The sequence below is a fragment of the Carassius auratus genome, chromosome 16 (genome assembly GCF_003368295.1).
Source record: "Carassius auratus strain Wakin chromosome 16, ASM336829v1, whole genome shotgun sequence".
In the NCBI taxonomy this organism is placed as follows: domain Eukaryota; kingdom Metazoa; phylum Chordata; class Actinopteri; order Cypriniformes; family Cyprinidae; genus Carassius; species Carassius auratus.
The window spans coordinates 20385704-20409131 of record NC_039258.1 but is presented as its reverse complement, the minus strand read 5'-3'; the positions used below and the strand labels follow the sequence as shown (position 1 = coordinate 20409131).

Genomic DNA, 23428 nt, shown 5'->3' with positions numbered 1-23428 from the left:
AAGTGGCCAGTGAGTTTATTTTTATTTTTATTTTTATTATTACACATTTTTTTTCATAAATATATTGTATTAAATATACTGAGATTGTTAAAGTTTCCTCATAAGTAAGAGTTAAAAATTGTGAGCAGAGACAGACACAAGTGTACAATGGTTTCACAAGAGTTTGACATTTCCTGCTTCAGTTGTACTCGTGGTTCAGAATGGTATAAGAATGAAATCCCACGGAAGGGCTGACAGCAGTGACTTTTCAGAGCAGAGAAATCATTCTCAGAACAGCAGCTGGAATTTTTTTTTTTTTTTTTTTCAAAGAAAACCTCAACTGCGCACCAGACCTCACTGGGCAGTAATTACACAGGAGTTTAAATGTGAACCAGAGAACCTACAGATGCAGAACACCTTAAAGTATGTATTTTATTCATGTTTATGTTTCCACTCTAAATTGAATAAACACTTCTAACGTTATTTATATACTTGCTTTAAACGGTATGTTTATTTTCAGTATACTTTTGTCTACAGATTTTGTGTACTTTATAAGAAAATATTTAAATCAAACTTGAATTACTTTTTTTTTTAATTAACCATTTCAATTGGACATTATTGGTCAATAATAAAGCTTTAGATTTCTAGATTTCCTTTAATTACTTTATTTTCCTATAACGTCCCACACTTTCGTTTTTAGAAACTTTCAAATCGCATATTAGAAAGGTGAAGGTTTTGTAATTTGTATGACTTGTAATTCTTCTGAAATGGTAACAATATTTCAACAATATATATATATATATATATATATATATATATATATATATATATATATATATATATATATATATATACTTTTTTTTTTTTTTTTTTTTCAGTCGTCATAACCATGGCATCAGTCTGGCTTCTACTTGTGCTGTGGATATTTGTAAATGCCTTGATAAAAGGTGAAGAAATCTCATATGATTCTATCTATCTATCTATCTATCTATCTATCTATCTATCTATCTATCTATCTATCTATCTATCTATCTATCTATCCCTATTGGTATAGATATACTGTTTATACAAACCAATTAATGGGTTTTTCTGATGTCATGCCAAGATTTCCCAGACATTTTGAAACCATTCAAAGTCACAAGACTTGTGTAGCTATTTTTATGCTAGCTAGCCCAATTTCTTTAGCTGACTTTGCTTATGATTGTGCTTTCAAACACTGATTCTTGATGTTAAAATGCCACACATTTATTATCTGCAGTGATTCAAGCTTCTTCATGTGCTACGATTCACACTCCTGCTGAAGTGGTGCGCTCTGGTTCACCCGTGTCAGTGTCCTGCTCCATCAAGGATGACTGCACACTGACCAAAGGCAAAGACTTCCATGTGGCATGGAAAATTAACAACGGTTTTGACCCCAGCAATCTCTCTTACCAGGAGAGTAACGGGACATATGGTGTAATCATACCTAGTCTAGACACAGACACATCCATTGCTTGCGCTGTGTGTGAAGAGGAGAAATGCCAAATTGTCAATGGAGTGCAAGTGAAAGTGGGATGTGAGGATCTTTTATATAATAATAATTTAATACAAACTATGTTATTAACTACTAAATAAATACAGTCATGGAGCTTAACCAGGGTCCATATTTAATAGATTATCTGGGGTAGATGTTGGTGCTGATTGTTTAACCAGCAAAACCTATCTTTGACAGACTGTATTTCTGTCATTCATATTCTTGTTTCCATTTACATGTTGCCAGCTCTGAATAAAGTCAGTTTTAAATTCACAGTTTATCTACTAGATGACATTTCCAAAAATGTAATGTAGACTATTCACTGTGTAGTCCAAGCTCACTTGATTCTGCTTTATTTTATTTTTTTTAGATCCTCCATCCATTCCTAAAAACCTGAGCTGTTCTTTGAATCTAAGACCTGAAAAAAAGGTATTCCTGTGTAAGTGGGATCCTGGTCAGGAAAGGGAAATTCTTTCTACAAATTATACACTTAACATATTTAGGTACGAATTTCTACTGACATTTTCAGAAATGCAGCTTGTTGATGGATTAATCGCTTTAAAAAAGAAAGTATAGTGTACAATATAATTTATTCTTTGTTAATATTTTATTATTTTGAGATTTACATATTACCAGGACATTGTGACTTTGTGCTTATGCTCATAGTAAATTTAATCTGAATTGTGATATTTATACTTTTGTCTCTCTTCAATTTCCAGGGTCAAAGCTAAAAAGGTTCCAAGTGAACAATATCGTATACCACGTGGAGAGCATTTTTACTTGATTCCACGGCTATCATATAATTTACTTTCAGTGTTGGAGATAAATGTGACAGCGGTGAATGTCTTTGGGAATGTCACCTCTGAAACCCTGAAGCTGATCCCAATGGAAACAGGTAAGAAGAGCAATGAGCTTTATTCCTCAAGAATAATCAAGAATTCTGAACTAATGTGGATTTAGTGGCTTTAACCAGACTGTGCTCCATTCAGAATTTAATTTAGATATCATTATTTTTGTTCAGCTTTTAGCTTTCAGTTTATTCACTTGCTGAATGTGTAAATGTGCATTAACATAGAGGATGTTGAATTATTTTTTAAATACAAATGGATTCAAATGGAATGGACATTTTGTGCACCATAATTAATAAATAGGCTACTTAATTTGTTTGCTCTTATTCAAAATGGAGCAGAACAACATTTTCATTATAGTAATAATTCTCATCTTTGTGTTGTACGTTGTTTCCAAAATACTACATAATCAATAGATTTAAATGTTTCTAAATGTTTATTTAATGTGTTTATTTATATCGGACAATAGTATTATTGACATTATTTTTTTAAATGCATGTTTAATAATAATTAGTCAAAATGAATTATGTATTATGTTGGTGTACTAATAAAGTAAGAAGTGATTTGATTTGCAGTTCAGGAAATTCAGTATTCCAATTTCAAACTTCAGATCAATGTCTAGTCATATTAATATGACTATATTTACATTTCAATATCTTGTGGAGTGGGTCTAATTCAGTTGTTCTGTAGCCAATGAAATTTTGCCTTAAGTAGACCATTCACATTATCTTTTAAAAATGTTTATTTTATGCAAAAATTGTATGTTACAGTTGCTAATAATCGTAAGTAGTCCTGGAGGTTATTGGCTTGTATGTGCTGTTCATTTCATGCATTGTATTTCAGCAATATTCGACCCTCCAGAGATTAACAGGATTGAAGCAGATGTTGCAGGCTGCTTAAATTACAACTGGAGTCTTGGAAAATCTGAGCAATGGTTGATGACTGCCATCAGTTTAGAGTTGAGACTGAAAACAGTAGACAACCAGCAAAACAAAGAGTTGGTAAGTGATTGCTTTACACAATAATTTTTGTCTATAATGGCACTGTTTGTACATTTTTATTGTTTGTCATTTTTGTTGTTGTTTTTCAGAAAGTGACTTAAATATTCATTCTGTTACAGGTTTTGCCCTTCACAAAAAAAAATGGAGGCAAAATAAATGTATGTGGCCTTTTTCATGGTACAAATTACAGCACCACAATGCGAGTGAAGTATAGTACATTGAGTAAATGGAGTGAATGGAGCGATCCAAAAATAGCCAACACCGTTATGAAGGGTAAGAAGTTAGTATCTTACAATAAATTACTGGGCAACACTTTAGTTTAGGGATCCTTTCTCACTGTTTACTAGTTGCTTATTAGCGTCCATATTACTAGCACTACTGTTCTTTATTAGTACTTCTAAAGAATAATTAATGCATTATTCTGCAATAACTTATTTTAGATTCATTAATCAACTCCATACCTAATCAAACAACTCCCTAGTATCTGACTGATGGCTAAAAAAAAAAAAAAAAAAGTGACGTGACATTCAGGCAAGTATGGTGACCATACTCAGAATTTGTGCTCTGCATTTAACCCATCTAAAGTTCACACACACAGCAGTGAACTCACACACGGAGCAGTGGGTAGCCATTTATTCTGCGGTGCCCGGGGAGCAGTTTGGGGGTTCGATGCCTTGCTCAAGGGCACCTCAGTCGTGGTATTGATGGCACAAGACTCAAACCCTCAGATAAGTCAAACTCTCTAACCACTAGGCCACAACTTCCCTTAAATATTAGCCATTGTTTCCACCCGGTTTTGAACCGGGTACCTTTCACGTGTGAGGCGAACGTAATAACCACTACACTACAGAAACCTGTAGGTCTGGAATTCATGGCAGCTTTCTTTGGCCAAGGCCCGGCCATGAGGCCGTTTAACCGTCATGTCAAACAACCAATCACAGCTCATTTTGTTCAGCGGCATGTTCGGGGTGTGGAAATGTCACTACAATAACAGACCAGTGTGTAAAACTCTCGGAAGTATTTTAAGGATTCTGTGCCGCAAACTTTAAATATTTCACATACTGTATTTTTCAGACTATAAGTCACACTTAAGTATAAGTCGCATCAGTCCAAAAATACATCATGACGAGGAAAAAAAAACATATATAAGTCACACTGGACTATAAGTCTCATTTATTTAGAACCAAGAACCAAGAGAAAACATTACCGTCTACAGCCACGAGAAGGCGCTCTATGCTGCTCAGTGTAGGCTACAGGAGCACTGAGCAGTATAGAGCGCCCTCTCGCGGCTGTAGACGGTAATGTTTTCTCTTGGTTCATTTCTCTTGGTTCATGTCAAATTAATTTTGATAAATTAAAGGGACACTAAGTAGGAATTACTCCCATCTAGTGGTGAAATTGTATTTTGCATTCAAACTAATTTTGCTCTCCAGCGCCTCGCTTTTTCAAATGCGCGTTGCATCTACGGTAGGCGATATGTACCAAAAAGCTTTGACAGGATGTCTTCTAATAGCACTTCGTCGAGTTTTCCTTCAGGTGAACAGGTGTGTTATTTCAAACAAACAGCAACATGACCATAAAAACGAATGTTACAGTATGAATTACTGACTGTGGAAAACATGAAATATTGTAATTAGTAGTTATGTCTTCTTTATTCATTATATTTTCTGAATAATGTGCATTGTTAGAAATAAAAAAAAATATTGTAATATAGATTGTAACACTGACTTACCTGTCGAGAAGAAAACTGGCCACTTCAGCGTCTCTTTTGAAATCTTTATCAAGCATTAGCTCTTTCCACCTAGAAAAAGCTTCCCCGACATTAACTCTTGTTTTCTGTAATCTACGGTCACGTTTCCTTTTACGTTCTATTTTTGACTGTTTTGGCGATGATGTTTTCTTCTCCTGTGGCGTGGCATATGTATGGTCCATAATAAGAATGCAATCCAGACTTTTAAACTTGCAGGTGCAGTTTCAAGCGCCTCTCACTGCTCTGCACCTGCGTTTCTGGCTCTGACCAAAAACGCGTTGTAGAAACGCGTTGGCTTAGTACTTTTTGTCCCTCTCTGCTATTATAGTTTTGCAAGATGGCGGAACTACATGGAAGCCTCCGTCGACCTACCCGTCCCATGTATATAAAGATAATAAATTCTTCATTTACGAGGATTAGTTTAAACATTGGCATATGTATTTGTACACCATTGAGGGCATATTTATGAATAAAAATATTGATTTTAGATAATAAAATACCTAAAAAGTTACTTATTGTCCCTTTAATATATATAAATATAGTCGCACCTGACTATCGCAGGTCGCAGGACCATCCAAACTATGAAAAAAAGTGTGAATTATAGTCCGGAAAATATGGTATCCAGCATGCAGTTGATCCTGATAAACGCTCGTCATCACAGCTGTAAACACAGCGGCTTTCTTCTTTCGTGAAGGGGTTTGACGCCATGTCATCTTTGTTTCCAGGTGGAACGTTAAAGAACGCAACACGCATGTCTTCCGGAAATCCTGTATAATTCAACCAATCTGATGACGATGTGTTTCCACTTTTGAATGTCATTTGCATCAGACATTTAGTCAATGTTCTATGGGCATGATGTCTGAGACTGAGACCAACAGCCACCTTACTAACTATTAATAAGCAGCAAAATATGAGTTTATTGTGGCAAAAGTCATAGTTAATTGTAAATACAGATAATTGGTTCCCAAACAAGGTTTCCCAAACATTTTCGCAGAGGAAGAGCAGGGGCTTCATGAGTTCACAAAAAGCTAAGAATTACTCAAATCAAAAAATGTCTAATTAAAAGAAATAGAATGAAAATAAAATTGAAATTGCGATGTCTTGATTTGTCTCTGAGTATACATTTCAAATCTAAAATGGTCTCATGCACTGTGTTTCAGAGTAAAGTGTGGCACTGTGTTATATTTTGATCCAGTGTCTTGTTTGCAGTCGATGCTGTCCAACATGAACTTTGCATATGTGCATTTGGGAACACAGCATTACAGTTTCAAGATTATATTGTAGGTTTTCATCAAATTACAAAATTTGTAACAAAAGGCATATAAATATGTTCTCAACTAAAGACAGACTCCATATAGACATTTATCAAATATTAATTTTCAAAGTGCAGTTTATTTTTGATTTTTAAATTGTATCATAACAGTGGTAGTACATTTCTGTCTTGATTTTGTATAATCACAATAATAAAAATAAAAAAATCATTATTATTATCAATGAGAGGTAATAAAGGTGTTAACAAGCACCCTTAAAAATCAGCTATTTTCATTTAATTCATAGAGTGCATGTTCGAATTGTACTTGCAATGTGTGACAAAACACACGCACGCATGCACGCACACAAACACACACACACACACACACACACACTGGGTTTCCTTGTTTTATGGGGACATTCCCATATCTACCCTATCTATCACACAAAGCTTTCTGCTATTCTGCTTTCTGCTAGAAAAAAAGTGCCCTTATAAACCATGTTTACGTTATAGTACCCATGTAATTATACAGATTTGTGTCTTCATAAACCTTATATACTAGTACACATACACACCCACACAGTAATAGTCAGAATTGCCCTGACATGAAGACAATAAGTATTTCAGCAAAAATTTGTCTTGAAACCTATACAACTATATTTCTGTTTCACCACTTCTGAAGTCTTCTCCAAAACATAATTATCCGTGCAAAAAATTAAATAGTTGTTACTTTTTGATTTATCAGCTCCGACTGGCAGCCTGGACACATGGCTTAAAGTGGATGATCAGAATGCACAGCTCTACTGGAAGGTGAGAGTCACTCTGACAGTCCTGACACAACTTGGAAAATGTCTAATATATTCTAGGCTTACAGTGAGGGTACTACATGCTATACTGTATTATACACACCTACACACATGTGACCAGACAGTTATTGAATGAAAGATCTGAACATCTGAAAGATGTTCATATTTGTAAAGTATAAATACCCCTCCCCCTTAAAATAAACGGCAACACAAAAAAATATAGCCACAGATTGTGTGATATGAAAGTGTGATCAGCTTTGCTTACTAATTTTTATTAGTAAGCAAGTTTTAGAAGTTATTGCCTTTATCATGCCATGAACACACCAGTGTTATTTTAAGAGAGAGAGTGATGGAGATCAATTGATCTTTGGATCTTTGAGAGTTAAGCCTGTAACTTTCCCTTTCACCTCTGTTATCTCATTTTAGCCCTCAGAAAATTTCCGGCCCAACGGCTGGAATTTGTCATACATTGTTGAATCAATGGAACCAAAAAGGAATTTGTGTATTACGCAAGAAAGCCACTGCTTTTTCAATCTTACCGAGAAGGTTGAAAAGGTTTACCTGAGAGCCACTAACGCAGCGGCAAGCTCGGATCATACCGAAGTACTGGTGTATCGGAAAAAAGGTATTTGATTGCTGGAAGTGTGATATTTCTGATGTGCATTACCAATGAAATGCTAATGTTTGATGACTTCTTATTGTGTTGTTTTAGGGCTGGGCTCTGTCTCTAATTTCAGTGTTCATCCCCAGTCCGAGACGTCCGTGCTGTTGGTGTGGGGAGGGACACCAGCGTCCCACACAGTCACAGGATATGTGCTTGAGTGGAGATCTCTGAATGAGATGCCGGAAGCTCCCCTGTCCTTCATTCTGATGGACAAAAACATCTCCAGTACCATACTAACAGGTGCTTATTATTGATAAGAACTGAGCAGCAAATCAACATTCTAGAATGATTTCTGAAGAATCATGTGACAGTAAAGACTGGAATTAAGCTGAAAAACAACTGTCAGATTGGATTTTTGGGGCATAATGAGTGAAGTTCAGTTTCTCCTGATCTCTTATCATTAACACTACAGTAATAATTTGGAACATATTTTGAGATGAGAAACAAATGTTTTCTAAGTTATTTAGTACGTTAAAGCCACTAAAATGAATGAATAAAATCTTGTGATTAATGTTTTATATTCTTAAGGTTTGTTGTTCACAGAGTGCATGCAGATCTAATTATGGCTGTTTTATTTCAAATTTCAGGGTTAAGGCCTGACAAACATTATCAGATCTCTATTTATCCCAAATACGATAGAGGGATTGGATTTCCATACATTTTGCCATACAGCTTTCAGACAGGTGTGTAGTGCATGAAAATCAGCAGTGGAAATCTGAGGACTTGATGTAGAGCAAGCAAAGCTGGATTATGATACGATACTTCCATCTAGTGGGCTCAGACTTATATTTCCATGTATTATTACAGCATCCTCTGTGGCTCCAGTGTCGAATATTATAAGAGAACATTCCAATGAGAAAAATGGAACCATTCGAGGTATACAAAAAAAAAAAAAAAAAGTTTATTGATGTGCCTTATAATTAAGATACTAGACAGATGTAATTGTAATTGAGATGTAATTGAGATGTAGACAATACATATCCATAATTGCATTTATATGTTCAGGATATATATATATATATATATATATATATATATATATATATATATATATATATATATATATATATATATATATATATATACAAGCCAAAACAGAGACAGACACATTGACTGACATTGTTTTTCAGATAAACAAATATGTTAACTTAGCATGTTTCTAAAATATCTGCAAACATATCATGGTATTTTTATGCTGTAGTTAGAGTCAAAAGCGTATATACAGAGCCTTTAATTAACATACCATATCTTGCATTTGGATTTTAAAATCAATTATAGTAAAGCAAAGTTTGCATTGGTTGTACACCAGACTCTCAGTGAATGCAGTTCATCAGACAAATTGTTTTGACTTTACTACTTTAAATTATGAATATGCAGACACATGTTTTTTCATTATTGGTTTGACTGATTATTGAAAATATTTTTCAGATGGAATTGAAATGACGATGTTTGTTATCCCAATATACATTGGGTTATCACTTTTCATCATTGTTGTGTTTGCATGTTTTGGGAAAACTGAACGGTGAGCATCCACATGCTTTTTTTGCTTGTTATTCTTGTTTATTAAGGTCAGAAAAAAAAATGTGTGTGTGTGTGTGTGTATATATATAATTAAATTTCTGTCTGATTTTTCCTAGGGTGAAGATGTGTTTGTGGCCTATAATTCCTGATCCTGCCAACAGCAGCATTAAGAAGTGGACCACCACATATTCAATGGAGGTATGGTTATTATTTTCATCAATATCTGAAAGAGAGTTTGATGGTTAATAATCAAATGGCTTTAAAAGTCAATCAAACATGCCTGATTAATTCATATTTCAACATGATTTTGTCCAAGGGCATTCCTTCCTTTGTAGAAGACAAGGATTCTGTGTTAGTGTACCTGTCCCGCTTCAGTCTTCTTGATCTGGATGAGAAAGAGCCGTTCAAGAGTGACTATGTCAAGGAGAGCCAGTGGTCACGCGACATCAACAGTTATGATGAATGTCATTCCTCATTGCAGACCTGTGTCCAATACGATTCGGAGAATGACAGGGATTCTGTTCCTTATGCCACAGTGGTTTTCAGTGGTCCATATCAAAACCATTCATCCTGTCGGCCACCCTACGTTCGCTCCGAATCCACACAGCCTCTGTTAGGAGCGGACGACCCCTGCAGCCCCCCACCGTATGAGAATGTGTCACCAAGCGGCAGTGTTTCCAAAGTACAACGCTTCAGCACATTCCCTCAGAGTTTCACTGAGAGTGAGGAGAATGAAGAACTTTGGGAAGAATTTCCTATGCTTAGATCTTTAGAGCTCAGGGGTACTGATCATACCTAAACTCAGATTCATCCATTTCCTGTTTATGTGCTTCTTTTTTAAGAATTTGTGTTTCATTTTGATTTTGAGCTTATGTACAAACATACAAAAATATGCATTCGGAACCACAGCTGATGGATTTGGCTCACACGACAGATCTGTTTTTAAAAGTGATTAGCAAAAAAACTAAGAAAAAAAAAAAATCATTATTAACTTTCTGCAGAATTGCTAGGGACTGCTTATAGGTTAAACGGACCACTGGTATTACAATGAATGAGAGAAAATGGTACTTACCTTTTCCAAGTAAGAAGAAAGCCAATCAGTAAAATCACTGCCTGGTCTTTATGTGAAACTTGTCTCAAGAAATCACATTTTAAGAATTTTACAAGAATACAGTTAAATCTGGCATTATAACAACACTTCCTCTGGAAAGGACAAATTAAAAGAGTTAAATGATTTCTCGTCTAATTTTAGACCGGAACGTGTGGGAATGCAATGTTTTTAGTATGTTTTCTTGAAGCTCTGCAGAAGCTCAGCATGGCCTCTGTCTTTACAGTGAGCTTTATTAAGGTGATGTTGCATTACAAACCAACATGAAAAGTGCAGTCCAGAGTGTTTAGCTTCATGACTTCAAGTTCTTGTACTCAATATAAATAATTAAATGTGTCTTGCAGATGTTTTGAGGCAATGTCAATTAGTTCTGCAGTATAATATGGAATTTGAGTTTTTTTTTTAAATTATTATTATTACTGAATGATTAGTGTTTTAAACAAATTGGCTGTGTGACTGGTTCATTGACTCATAGTCACTTGTTTCACTACTGATTATAATCAGTGGTTTGAACAAATGGGTTGAATAAATGATTCAATGACTCATAGAGAGTTACGTGCGTTCTATAGAAATTGTCAAAATATCTGAAAATTCCCCACCACTAGTGAAAAAGAGTAACACTCTTGTCTGGGGACGATACAAACAGAAGTCTCAATGTTGAAAGTGACGTGACATTCAGCCAAGTATGGTGACCCATACTCAGAATTTGTGCTCTGCATTTAACCCATCCGAAGTGCACACACACAGAGCAGTGAACACACACACACTGTGAATACACACCCGGAGCAGTTGGGGGTTCGATGCCTTGCTCAAGGGCACCTAAGTCGTGGTATTGAGGGTGGAGAGAGAACTGTACATGCACTCCCCCCACCTACAATTCCTGCCAGCCCGGGACTCAAACTCACAACCTTTCGATTGGGAGTCCGACTCTCTAACCACTAGGCCACTACTTCCACTTGATGAACCAGATGTCCTATATCAGCACTCCTGGAAGACAGTCTGACCAGTAAAATTCAAGGACTGAACCTGTTGTCTAAAGCTATTTTAAAAAGTCTGTATTACACATTAGATGTACTGCTATAGTAATAAAATGAATTAACCATAACTAACCCTAAACCAAAACACTCATCCTAACCAAAACCCTAATCCTAACCTTTACCATATAGTTAATACATGTAGTTAATACAAATTGGCAAGTACTGTATCAATTCACTGTAACAAGGAAACATAAAATAGAGTGAAACACCAAATTATATTATAAATGTGTTAGAAACATATAAATTAACAATCAAAATGCAATTACCAAAACTTAATTCCACAACATTCTTTGGAGACAGTTATCCTAATTTGCTTTGTTGACCCATTGGTGCACATTTTTTTTTTTCTGAGTGGTTTCATGCATATAGTTGTGTTATTAGTGTCCTATGTGAATATTTCTGCATTTATTTTCCCCCTTTTTTTTATTGAAAATCATATTTTTGAATGTGCAATGTGCTAATATGTTTTATGCACACCTTCAATTACAAAGTATACCTGAAAGAAAATTACGCATTTTAGGCCCATAGTATTCAATGGCTGTCTCTAGTAGGTGATTTCATATAAAAATTTAATTTAAACTCATTACTTGTCTGAATTTCAACATTATAATGGAATCATAAGCTGCTAGTCATAAAAATAATTAGGGTCCTTGACCAATTAGAATGAAACTCATCCAAATTGGATGAATGAGCCACAATATTTAAATAAAAGCCTCTTTCCACTTAAGGGTTTAAAATATGTCTAAAAATATGTCAAAAAAATGTCTGGAACCCAGCATTAGGTTAAAATTTCAATAAACGAGCGTGTACTAATTACGAGTCATTCTATTAGGTAATATTCCAGCACTTGACAAACAGATAACGACTCCTAAGTAGCACTTAAAGCACAGTTACATGCAATTGCTTTAAGTGCATTTTCGGGGAATGCAAGTGAAACAAAAACGAACGATCATAAAATTATTTGTAGAAAACACTCTTAATTCTAAGATCAAGATGTTGATCTTCTAAGATCTTCTTCTTCTTGCTTTACGGCTGATCGCAGACTTATATGCATTACCATCACCATGCTCTTAAATGGACCATTGACACTCTATCTACAATCTAAATTGGGAGTGTCACTGGCCAACTAACGTAAAGGTGGCGGTAATGTAAGTTTGTGATCTGCTGTAAAGCAAGAAGAAGAAGACGTCTTATGCACATGCTGAAGAAGAAGACGCGAATGTGCTCAGGACAGTTCAGACACTGCGGTAAAGATAAGAGGTAAAAAAACAATATACTATTCAGTTTCTTGCACAGACCGATCGTTTTGTGTTTTTACACATCATCACGAGCCGCAGGGTTTCATTCAGTTTTGTTCGTGTATGTGTTATGACTCTCAAAGCCATGATTCCCATTCACTGACATTATAGGACTGACAGGTTTGAGTTAAAAAAGTGTGTTATTAACATTAATTTATTTTATTATATATATATATATATATATATATATATATATATATATATATATATATATATATATGTATATATGTATAAATATATATATATTTTTTTTATCAGCAGTTTAGACTCTCTTTCAGACGGCACCCATTTACTGCAGAGGATCCACTGGTGAGTAAATGTTTTAATGTTTTTCCAAATCTGTTCCGATGAAGATAAATTCACATTTGCAATTTAGCTGGCCTAAATTTTAATTTTTGGGTGAACTACTTTAATTTCATTAAAAGTATGAATCGTGTACAAGTCAAATTAAATTGCATTTTATTTAATGATTTTGATGATCGGAATAAATTGTCCTGTAATATTTGCCAATGTTAATAACATTCTTCTTGTAGGCGAGAAGATTTGTTTCAGACTACAAGATAGCAGCAGAAATCAAAAGAGTAGGTGTATCAGGTGTATTTTTAACCATTTAATTCAATTTCTTGCTGCTTACAGCTTAAGCCACATCTCATCCTACCCTTGAATGTGAGCACTGATAGAACAATCCGGTTAAAGTTTTCTGTTGGAAGCCATCAGTGGTTGACTAGTCAAATAATTATCAGTTTTTACAAATCAATCATATTTCAGAGCTTTCTTCAATATATAAATATTTTGACTGCAATGTATCAAACACATAATATCAAGTATCATGCAATAAACAATGCATGAAGATACATTTTCAGAGCAACCTGGTTTGCTGGTATAACAGAAAGTGTTTTGCTATAATAGTTTTCAGCCTCCTCTAAACTGACATCAGGCCTGTCATACAAGTTTACAGATTTCAGTTGAAACACAACAGCACGAGAGGCACAAAATATACATTTCTGTTGGGAATTGCGTTCCAGGTCGATCATTTACCATAAATAATAATTTACCATTAGAATAGTCGGTACACACACTGAGAAACATTATTAATTCTGCAATCAGATTAGCATTTCCAAACAGCAATAGCTATACTTGTAAAGTAACCCATCTCATGCATCCTGACTAACTGATCATTTTTAATTTGCTTAATAGAGACACAACAACAAAATCTGTTGCATGGATTGCTTTCTCAATTATGTTGTAGCTGCATTACACAAAGTGCTCGAAATCTTCCAAGTCATTAATAAATATGAAATGCAGAAAACAATCAAATATCTTCATCGTTGCATAAACAAACCTAGCAGAATTATTCTGCATTGTTCAAATCTGCAAACTTCAAATGGGAAACTAAATAAAATAAAATGTTAAGAAACCAACTTCTGATGTTTCTCAGAGTGCAGGGCATCTGATTGTGGCATCAGATCTCTACAAGTTATAAGACGATATAGTAGAACAGTATTACAGCTATATGAATGGAAAGTGCATTCTATATGCATAGAGATAGTCTGCAAGTATGTGAAATCCATCTTTCACTTTAAAGTCCCAATCAGCCCTGAAAAATGTGAATTTCCTCTTCACTGAAGTCCAGCTTTCTGACCAACCTGTGAGAAAGTATACATAGAGTAAAAAAAAATCAACGCATTACCCAAAAAGTAAAAAAAAAATGCCTCAAACAGCTTCAGATATCTCAAATGTATATATGTAAGCCATTAAAACAATGACTCACTGCACTGCTAACTCTGTGAATCCAGTTGGGCCGCACACACACACTAGACATTTGGAGTCTTCTGGTCTCTCCAGGAAGTTCTGCAGCATACAAGCATCTATCCGCCCTCTTCTGCCTCTCCAAGAATCTGTAGGCTCCGACAGAACGTGCTCCACCTCAAACCTAAGATACACCACAGTTAGGGTGCTGCCTAGTGACAGTCTGAACTGAATCAACATTGAATCTGAATCGAGTTGAATGACGACACTATTGTAGAGCTGCTTTACATCTGAAATTGAATTCTTTTTCAAATTGATTAATTTTGCAACATTTACACTTATTTTCCTGTTTATTAAAGTTAAGCTACTTACAAATAATGTGTATTGTATAAAGCACTATATAAATACTTATCAGTAGAAAATGAGGCAGTAAACTAAATAAATAAATACAGCACGGATTTCTCGCTGAGATCACTGTGATGTAATTTAAAGATGTTACATTCCTGATAGAATGAACAGTCAGACATAATTCAATAAATGATACCTTTCCTCTTTTGAACAAAGTTCATCCAGCTGAGAGCACCAAAGTATGTCCCTCTCTTGACGGTTAAAGAACATCAGCTTGGATTTTCTGAAAATATCAATATTTAGAGTTAATCTATCAATTATTGTTGGATTAACCTTAGTTAAGTTAATATAATAATAATAACAACTGTAACTTCTACTAATAATCTTCAACCAATCATTTTATTCCAAACTATTCCATTTTTCTTTACGAGTAAACATTTAAATACATACATACATACATACATACATACATTAATAGCCAAGATTTAAAATAATTCAAATCTATCATTAATACAAATGCCCATGATGGCTGCTTCAACACTGCTTGGCAGTGACAGCTGCACTTGATTGTAAGTGTCTTCAAAGTGTTTTTCATTCAGCAGATTAGAATAACTGCTTTAATACAAATCTGTATGAAAGAACAATTAATGTCACAACCATACTCAGGTGACTGTAGTGACAGTATCAAAGAAGACAATGTCCATTACATCGGGAAGCTTTATCACAACTGACAGTATGTGGTTAAATGCGGTCTGGATTTCTCCATCAGATCTTTTAAACAACCAACAATGGCTTTAAAGCTTTGTAACCGAGTATATTCTCCAAAATGGCTCTACGGTGATGCAGAGAGAAACAGAGGAGACAAATTGTTGAATAAAGTAATTATTTTAGTTTTATTCGCATGCAGAAAATATTCTCATCTCTTCAAAACATTACGGTTGAACGGCTGATGGCAGATTGACTATTCTGACGATGTCTTTCATACTTTTCTGGACCTTGACAGTTTATTTTACTTGGCAGTCTATGGGACAGTCTCAAGCCTCCAGGTTTTCATCCGAAATTGCTTAAATTGTGTTCAGAAAGACGAACAAAGCTTTTATGGGTTTGGAATGACATGGGGGTAAGTGATTAATCACAAAATGTTCATTTTGGGGTGGAGTATCACTTTATATCAAAACATACATATGATTGTATGACACCAGTTACTGCTTTATTTAATCAGAAACAGAATCTTAATGTTACATGTGCATTTTACTCTATTTTATTACAAATAGGCCAACAATACCCCCTCAGCAGGTGGGCATCAGGACCCGGGGGAGACTGTTGTTGTTGCTGTTGCACGCACTAGTGATTGTTTACTCTATCACACACCAAATGAGACATTCTGTACGTGCATTCTCAGAATAAATATGGCAAAATCAGTAAATATAATCAGCATTCAGGCCATATCCGCATCATTTTTCATATTGGGCTGATGCCGATAATTACATCTTTAATTATGTTTCCAATAATACTGTGCAACCCTGCTTTATTACAACCACATTGACACCAGCAAAAGTGATTGCAACATTTGCTTTTTTTTTTTTTTTCTTGAATATGTTGTTTGTTGTGTTTTTTTTTTTTTCAGATTTGTACAGAGCAGACCTGACTGATGTGAGATCCTGAAGAGCCAGCCGTATGAGACGAGCCATGGGTGTGAAACCCGTGCCGGCCGCTAGCATGTAGAGATGAGTGACGTCACGCAAGATACGCAAAGAGAAGGATCCCTCCGGACCGCCTACTGACAGAGAGGATCCTGCAACAGACCAGAAACATGACAGGACTCAGTAAGGTTTGCTTGTGATTCAATGCAATTCCAGTTTTCATGGTTATTTTCAAACTGAAACGTACTATTTTTTTTTCTTTACTATTAATTACTATTATTTTTTGGCACTTTCGTTCTTTCTGTGTGTGCAAAACAGGGAAGCCATGGGCTGAGAAAGCTTTTTAGCTTTAATTCAATTCAAATTTGAACTGAGATACCAAACGGGGACTACCATTAACATTAGAGCTTGAATTAAAAACGTTGAGAATTAAAGTGAACTAAAATTAAAACTCCATATAACCTTAAGTGTAATTATAGTTTCAAAGATCTTACAAACAGGTTTACTGGCAAGGGTGGGTTTCTAATTCCACCTCATGAATTGCATGGTGAAAAATCACGTAGTACTGTTTCCTTCTTTAAACAAAAAATGATATGGGAAGTTACAAACCAACAGGGAGGTTGGCGAGATGTGAGGTCAACAATCCATCAGGATAGATCTTTATCATGAGCTGTAAGTCTGAGCCCATTTCAGCACTGGATTGTGAGGGAGGTATTAGCGTCTGATCCACTGGTGTGTAAGGTTTTACAACATCTGTACCTGCTCACCAAACACAAAAAAGCAGCCTGCTGAACACTCCATAAAACCGTCACCTTCCATTGGTTATCTTTAGATGTGTGACAAAGTGACGCATTACCCTGGAGAGAGGTTTTGAGGTAGACGTGTCTTCCCACAGGAACTTGCATATGTGACCCTGGTGGAAGTTGTAAACGCAAGACCTGCGTGTCATGTGTGACATCCGTTTTCGAAACCAACACACATTCCCTGTAGAACAGCTCTGTGGTAAAACAAATGTTATTAAACATTACTATTATTATCAATTTATGTAAAGCTATTTCTTTCAGAGACCTAGAAGCCAAAAATATAACAACAACAATTTCATATAAAATGATAGAAATAGGGAAAATACATGCAATAAGGAGGAAATTAAGTGGGGAATTGGACTAACAAGCTATATATTAAGATAGTGGTATCAGCTAAAACCATCTGGTCTACTGTAGAAATGTTCAATGGTAATCAGGTTTGTAATTTTAGAGTTTAAGTGTGTTCAGGGGCAGCAGATACAAAGACTTCTACAAACTCAGTCCTTGTTTTAGGCACTGATGCTCATAATATATGCTTCTATTTCAAGGAGTCATGTATATTTGATTGAATATGAACACCTTTAAATGGTGAAAATCTTTTTTTCCCCTCAATATTAAGAACCAATTCTGAATGTAGGAAATTGTCAAATCAACAGAAATAAACAAGACAAAATTTAATGTAGAAGCACAACAGTAAAACAACTCCACACAGATCTGAATTTGTTTTAGGACCGATATGTCTTAAATTAATTATATATATTAAATAATGATGATAATAATAAGAGCCCAACACAGAGCCTTGTGGTACCCCTTTAATTCATGTAAAAAGAGTTTTTCTATATCTTTACAAAATTAAACCACAAATTATTAAACACTTAGATATTAGTAAGAAAATTGAGAACAAAGGTTTGTTACTCACCACGATCTTTACACTGAATAAATGTGTCATGGTGTTCTAGTGGTTGCCCCACTTTCGTCCACTTATCTTTGACAGATTTGTGGAAACACACCTGAACTTTTCCTACGGAGTGGGCTGTCTGAACTATAAGCACAGGACAACAGAGAAACACTTCTTTAGAATTAGAAAAATAAATTATTGATATTTTCCAAAAAGCATATAGTTTAAACAGTCTCACCATGTAAATGCCATAATAACATAAAATGAATCATTAGCAAGTTAATGTACACTACACCACAATGGATCACAGTAATATCAGTTTATATCATTACTGTACCATGATACAGCCACAGTATTTTTTGTACAAGTAATTTTCAAAATATTTCCACATTTAAAACAAAAAAGCATGTCTAATTTAACATACTACTCACCATCTACACATCCTTGAACTTCACTGGACAGGCCTATAAAAAAGGAACAAGTGTTATGAACTATTATATCATGTTATGACAGATATATAGCAATACACAACAATGTTAATGTCTCAGTGGCTGAAGAAGTGCAGAAAGACCCACGCCAGTAGAGAAGATACGACATCTTCCCTAAGAGCATCTCCACACGAAGAGTATCATCTTGCAGATCCACCACTGCACAGCCAGCGCTGGGAATCTGGTGTGGGGGGGGTGTTTTAATTTAATTTTTAATAATCTTTTATATTGAAGAAAAGACAACCAGATAACCACTGTATCTTATGAGAATGAGTTGAGACAAACCTTTCGCTTTGTGTAAACAACAATACTGACAGTTCCTTCTGTCTGGAACCAATCATACCTAAACATGAAGAAAATAAATAATAATAATTATATATATAAAAGAATCATCCAATCAGGTGAGGCTGACAAGTTTATTTTCTGTTTTCCTTATTTTTGCCTAGCTTATAACTTTTTTTTTTTTTTATAAAACACTAGTATTTTTAGAGCCCTGTTAGTAAACTGTCTGAGTGGTTAAAATAACTCTGATTCACTGAATGAATCTTCCTGAGACCAAACATGTAATCTCAACAAAACCAACCAAAACCATGAATCATTATTCACCACAACTAGCCCTAAATGCTTCATAACAGAATAAAAAAGTCTGAACAAGACACAGACCAGCTGATACTGTACCAAGGAATGAGTCACTCAGTATGATTTTATTATAATCATGAGATAAACAGAAAAACATACCGAGGGCGATGATCTTTGGCAGGGAGAGGAGTAGGTACAGGCTCCTGTCTTAAAGGTGGAGGAAGAGACAAACCTGGTATGAAGAGTACCACACAGAGAATTACTCCTCATGAAACAAAACAAGTAATAGCTTACCCAGCATTTCTAACAAGAAATCTGCATAGTTGAAATATGGCTTTGATGTCATACCGTTCAAGTGAGTGCTTTCCATCTTCTCTGTCTGAGCTGCAGGAACCAAAGAACCATGTAACGAGGCATTAAAACAAAAACATCAAAAATCTTATTTTGGGTTTGATTCTGAATTAATAGGAATATTTCATTCTGTTAACGGTACGTTCATTAATATGGAAAATATTTTTACTACTGATCATTTCAAGCAAAAACGTAAAGCAGGCCGTAAAGCAATATGTTTGTATCAGAATAATTATATATGATCACAAAATGAATGGTTTTCACTGAATTATTTTCTATTGCCAAAAGAACTGACAGAACCTTGAAGAGCAGGACTGGGCTTCACTGCCATCCTCCCCACCAGACACTCCTTCAGCATGGACTCATAATTCACCCACCGGTGGACCTTGGGTGGACAGAAGCAGCAACAATGATAATATGTATACTAAAATAAAGAACTTATAATAAGTTGCAAGCTATTAGTTCATACTTAATAGTTCAGTTCAGAAACACATAGTTTATAAAGTATTTCTAAATTACACAAAAATGTGGACCAATTCACTTTTATACATAAACATTTCATTAATTCTTTAAGAATTAAAGGTACAATTTGTAAGATAGTTAAAGTAAAATATCCAAAAACCACTAGGCTAGAGTAATATATTTTGTCCAGCTGATTACTAACAATATCGCTGATGTTTTCAATTACGTGTAAATCATGAGAAAATTCCCATCTAAACAGTGACACGGGGCAGTGCAGTCGCCTGTCAATGACGTTAGTTACCCTTTGTTACCGCCTTTACTGACGTAGAAACCACATGACAACAGTGTCCTGGACAAATGCGGAAGTAGCTTCGCAACAAAATTCAACTAGAAAGAGATGCTGATCTCGCTTGTTTTACTCGACAAGTGAGTTGTTTTGATTCGTAACTTCGTAACAGAAAACGTATACTATTATAACGATCAACAAGATTAGTATTATGGGGCATACATGCCAAACGCGGGGCATTCCGTCTCTAGACCCGCGGGAGGACGTGTCTGATCCATAGTCTGATCACATCTTTGCATTGACTTTGTATGTAATCTACTCGTGCAAATCATTGAACTCGCGTTGAATCCATGATTTATATTTCCGTCAGATTGATGGCCGTCAGTGGTTGGGTAGAAGACAACAAATCCCATCATTCCACGCTCTTTCTTAGCGTCATCAAACCACGCGATTGTTATTGTTTTTGTAGTGCGCCTTCTAGTGGCAGGTCCTACACCCTGTACCTTTAATTAATAACTTTTCATAAATGTTCCCATGAACCATTACTCTGGTTTAAAAATCTGACTATCCTCAGTGTTTACATACAGGTATGTAACATTTACACATTAAATAAATAAATGTATGTTTTAATAAATGCTGAAATGTAAGAAGCAGCTGAACAATATACGATCAGTCACCTATGATAAATGTAAAATGCTATTTTATTGCTTCGCAAATTCAACAGAATCAACAGATTAATTCTAAGAATTTAATATCCATATTAAATAAGTATTTTTATAATAATAATAATTATTATTATTTTCATGTGAGCAACATTAAGGGGGGGGGGGGGGGGCAATTTAAAGTATATTTATAAGTAACTGTATGTGTAACATAAACTGTTAAACACTCCGCTCAGGGAGAATGTACCTGGTCAAACAGGTCAGTGCTATCAATCCCAGCAGCCCTCATCAGCTCCTCCTCCCCACCAGGGTGGAAATCCATGTAGGCACTCACGTTATAGACCATACCTACAGAAAACACACAAGCATACAGAGCCATGTGTACACCTGACACAGCTCCAACATCTTCTATTTCTTGTGTGGATGCAAACAGAACTGAAAGAAGTCACTCGTGCTCACCAGCCTGCATGTATTTAGTGAATAGCTTTACAATTTAAAATACTGGATTTTCGTTTTAATATGTTTGGAATGTATTTCTCACAAGTGCATTTTCAGCATCATTTAGAAATCATTTTAATAATAAGCTGATTTGCTGCATATAAAACTTTAATATTTTTGTCTGAACAATCTTTACATTTTTATTATTTTTTTATTTAATTAAATTTAGGACAGCATTTTTCAAACACAACATTTTCATTTTATTAGTATTTTGGTATATTCAAAATGTGTTATTTGATACATCCGATCAATTAAATGTAGCCTTTAAAATATATATATATATATATATAGCTCTTTCTTTTTGAAGGTTCCATTGAACCTAACTCGACCAAACCAAAGCACATTCCAAACAGGTTTTCTGTAAATTCACCTCTGTAAGCATAGAAATTTGTGTCCTTGGCTACCTCTAATGCAGGTCCAGCAGTCGTTTCTGGTGTTGTGTTTCTTCAGCTCCTCTTCTGTGACCTCAATCAGTCGTCCTCTCAGTCCGGTCAGATCACGTCCGCTCTTGGTCAGTCTGATCCAGTCCAGGAGACTGTGACCTGGCTTCAGCGCCACCTGTATATGTTACACACAGTTGTGAATGCAGTTCTGTACACATAACTGCATGATAAATACAGAGCAGTCTCATTTTGCTATGCATTTAAATCACTCTTTAAATGACTCCTATTAAGTTTAAGGGACCGACCTTGTTTCTGGACTGTCCGGCTGGTGCGACTCTCTGCTGGGACCCAGCTGCCGGAAAAGACTGAGATGGTACATTTAACATCTCTGATGCTTTCAAACAAATCCAGCTTCTGAGAAAACCTGCCCAAGCACACTAAATATCACGGATCTGATGACAGAACCTGGCAAAACACTAGATAAATACACTTTAACGTCTCTGGTCAGAGGAGTTTAAGTTACTGACGAGGAAGTGTTATGAAAGTGTAATGAAATGCGACTTCCTCATTTTGGCAGGTGGGTTTAATTTTTTGAGCTAACGAACATAACAACATGATCCAATTTAACTGCTCTACAAACACACAAAGACAGAGAAATGTAACAACCACTAGCAATGATACTGCTGTCTGAAAATAACAGCAGCTACAGTAACAGTCCGACTTCGAATCCCAAAAACCGTCGCCAAAATATGACGTCATAGCGTCCTCTAGCGACAATTCTGGTTTCATAATAAAATTCGAATGTTATTAGAATTAAATACAAATTCTTAAATAAATGTACACGGCACATATTTATATTGGTATGTCAATATAAAAAAAAAAACTATTGATAGTGTTTCCATGCGTGTAAAAGTGACAATAATTATAATATGCAAAATTTACTTTTACTTTTTAATATTAATATATTTTTTCAGCTAGACCGAATAAATGTTCATAAACACACACACACACACACACACACACATATGCCACTTAAGTTAACATAATTTACTTTGAACTACATTTCAGATAATCTTTCTATGTTATACTTCAGGTTTAATTGTTTGATTTTTTTTTTTTTTTTTTTTTTTTTTTTTACTCACCAGACACAACACTAGATATGACAGAAAGGACGTCTGAAATGTTCCCTCTGTTTGCAGCTCTGTCATCTTCCTCATCTTCTTCCTCAAAGTCCTCATCATCTTCTTTTAGCATTCCAGTGATATTTTTACGATCAGTGCTTTCAGAAAACATTACACATAATTATCATTTTGATAATAAACATTGACTATGGCATTATGACGGGGGCACATGCTGACGGGCATGACTTTTATTAATAGCTAATCTGTTTAATCCCGCCAACAGGAACTAGTACATAGATTAAACAGAATGACATGGAATTTCATAGTAGGAGTTACAATTTCAAAATAAAAGTCTCAAACTTGGACGTTTGCGTTTATAA

At 35.2% G+C, this 23428-nt stretch overlaps 2 protein-coding genes across 5 annotated transcripts; one reads left to right on the top strand and one right to left on the bottom strand.

Annotated features, from left to right (window-relative positions):
• Nucleotides 1–222: 222 nt before the first annotated feature.
• Nucleotides 223–10985, top strand: csf3r (colony stimulating factor 3 receptor). 2 transcript variants are annotated; one of them, XM_026284706.1, is made up of 15 exons: nt 223–402; nt 858–926; nt 1238–1534; nt 1863–1995; nt 2212–2387; nt 3184–3341; nt 3461–3614; nt 7089–7153; nt 7576–7774; nt 7862–8053; nt 8401–8496; nt 8621–8689; nt 9242–9335; nt 9451–9532; nt 9651–10985. In XM_026284706.1, exons 2-15 carry the CDS (start codon nt 869–871, stop codon nt 10131–10133), a joined length of 2256 nt encoding a protein of 751 aa, XP_026140491.1. In that variant the 5' UTR covers nt 223–402; nt 858–868; the 3' UTR covers nt 10134–10985. The 2 variants fall into 2 exon arrangements, with proteins under 2 accessions (XP_026140491.1, XP_026140492.1); XM_026284707.1 differs by lacking the exon at nt 858–926.
• A 2234-nt stretch (nt 10986–13219) lies between these two features.
• Nucleotides 13220–23293, bottom strand: cyb5r4 (cytochrome b5 reductase 4). Of its 3 annotated transcripts, none has more exons than XM_026284703.1 (17): nt 23070–23293; nt 22233–22351; nt 21949–22102; nt 21294–21394; nt 19937–20021; nt 19634–19669; nt 19445–19517; nt 18992–19049; nt 18794–18887; nt 18650–18682; nt 18240–18362; nt 17374–17514; nt 17127–17276; nt 16519–16669; nt 15071–15157; nt 14549–14710; nt 13220–14423 (listed from the first exon to the last, which is right to left on the bottom strand). In XM_026284703.1, exons 1-17 carry the CDS (start codon nt 23218–23220, stop codon nt 14369–14371), a joined length of 1773 nt encoding a protein of 590 aa, XP_026140488.1. In that variant the 5' UTR covers nt 23221–23293; the 3' UTR covers nt 13220–14368. The 3 variants fall into 3 exon arrangements, with proteins under 3 accessions (XP_026140488.1, XP_026140489.1, XP_026140490.1); XM_026284704.1 differs by lacking the exon at nt 23070–23293 and adding an exon at nt 22455–22670; XM_026284705.1 differs by lacking the exon at nt 23070–23293 and adding an exon at nt 22594–22669.
• Nucleotides 23294–23428: the final 135 nt, after the last annotated feature.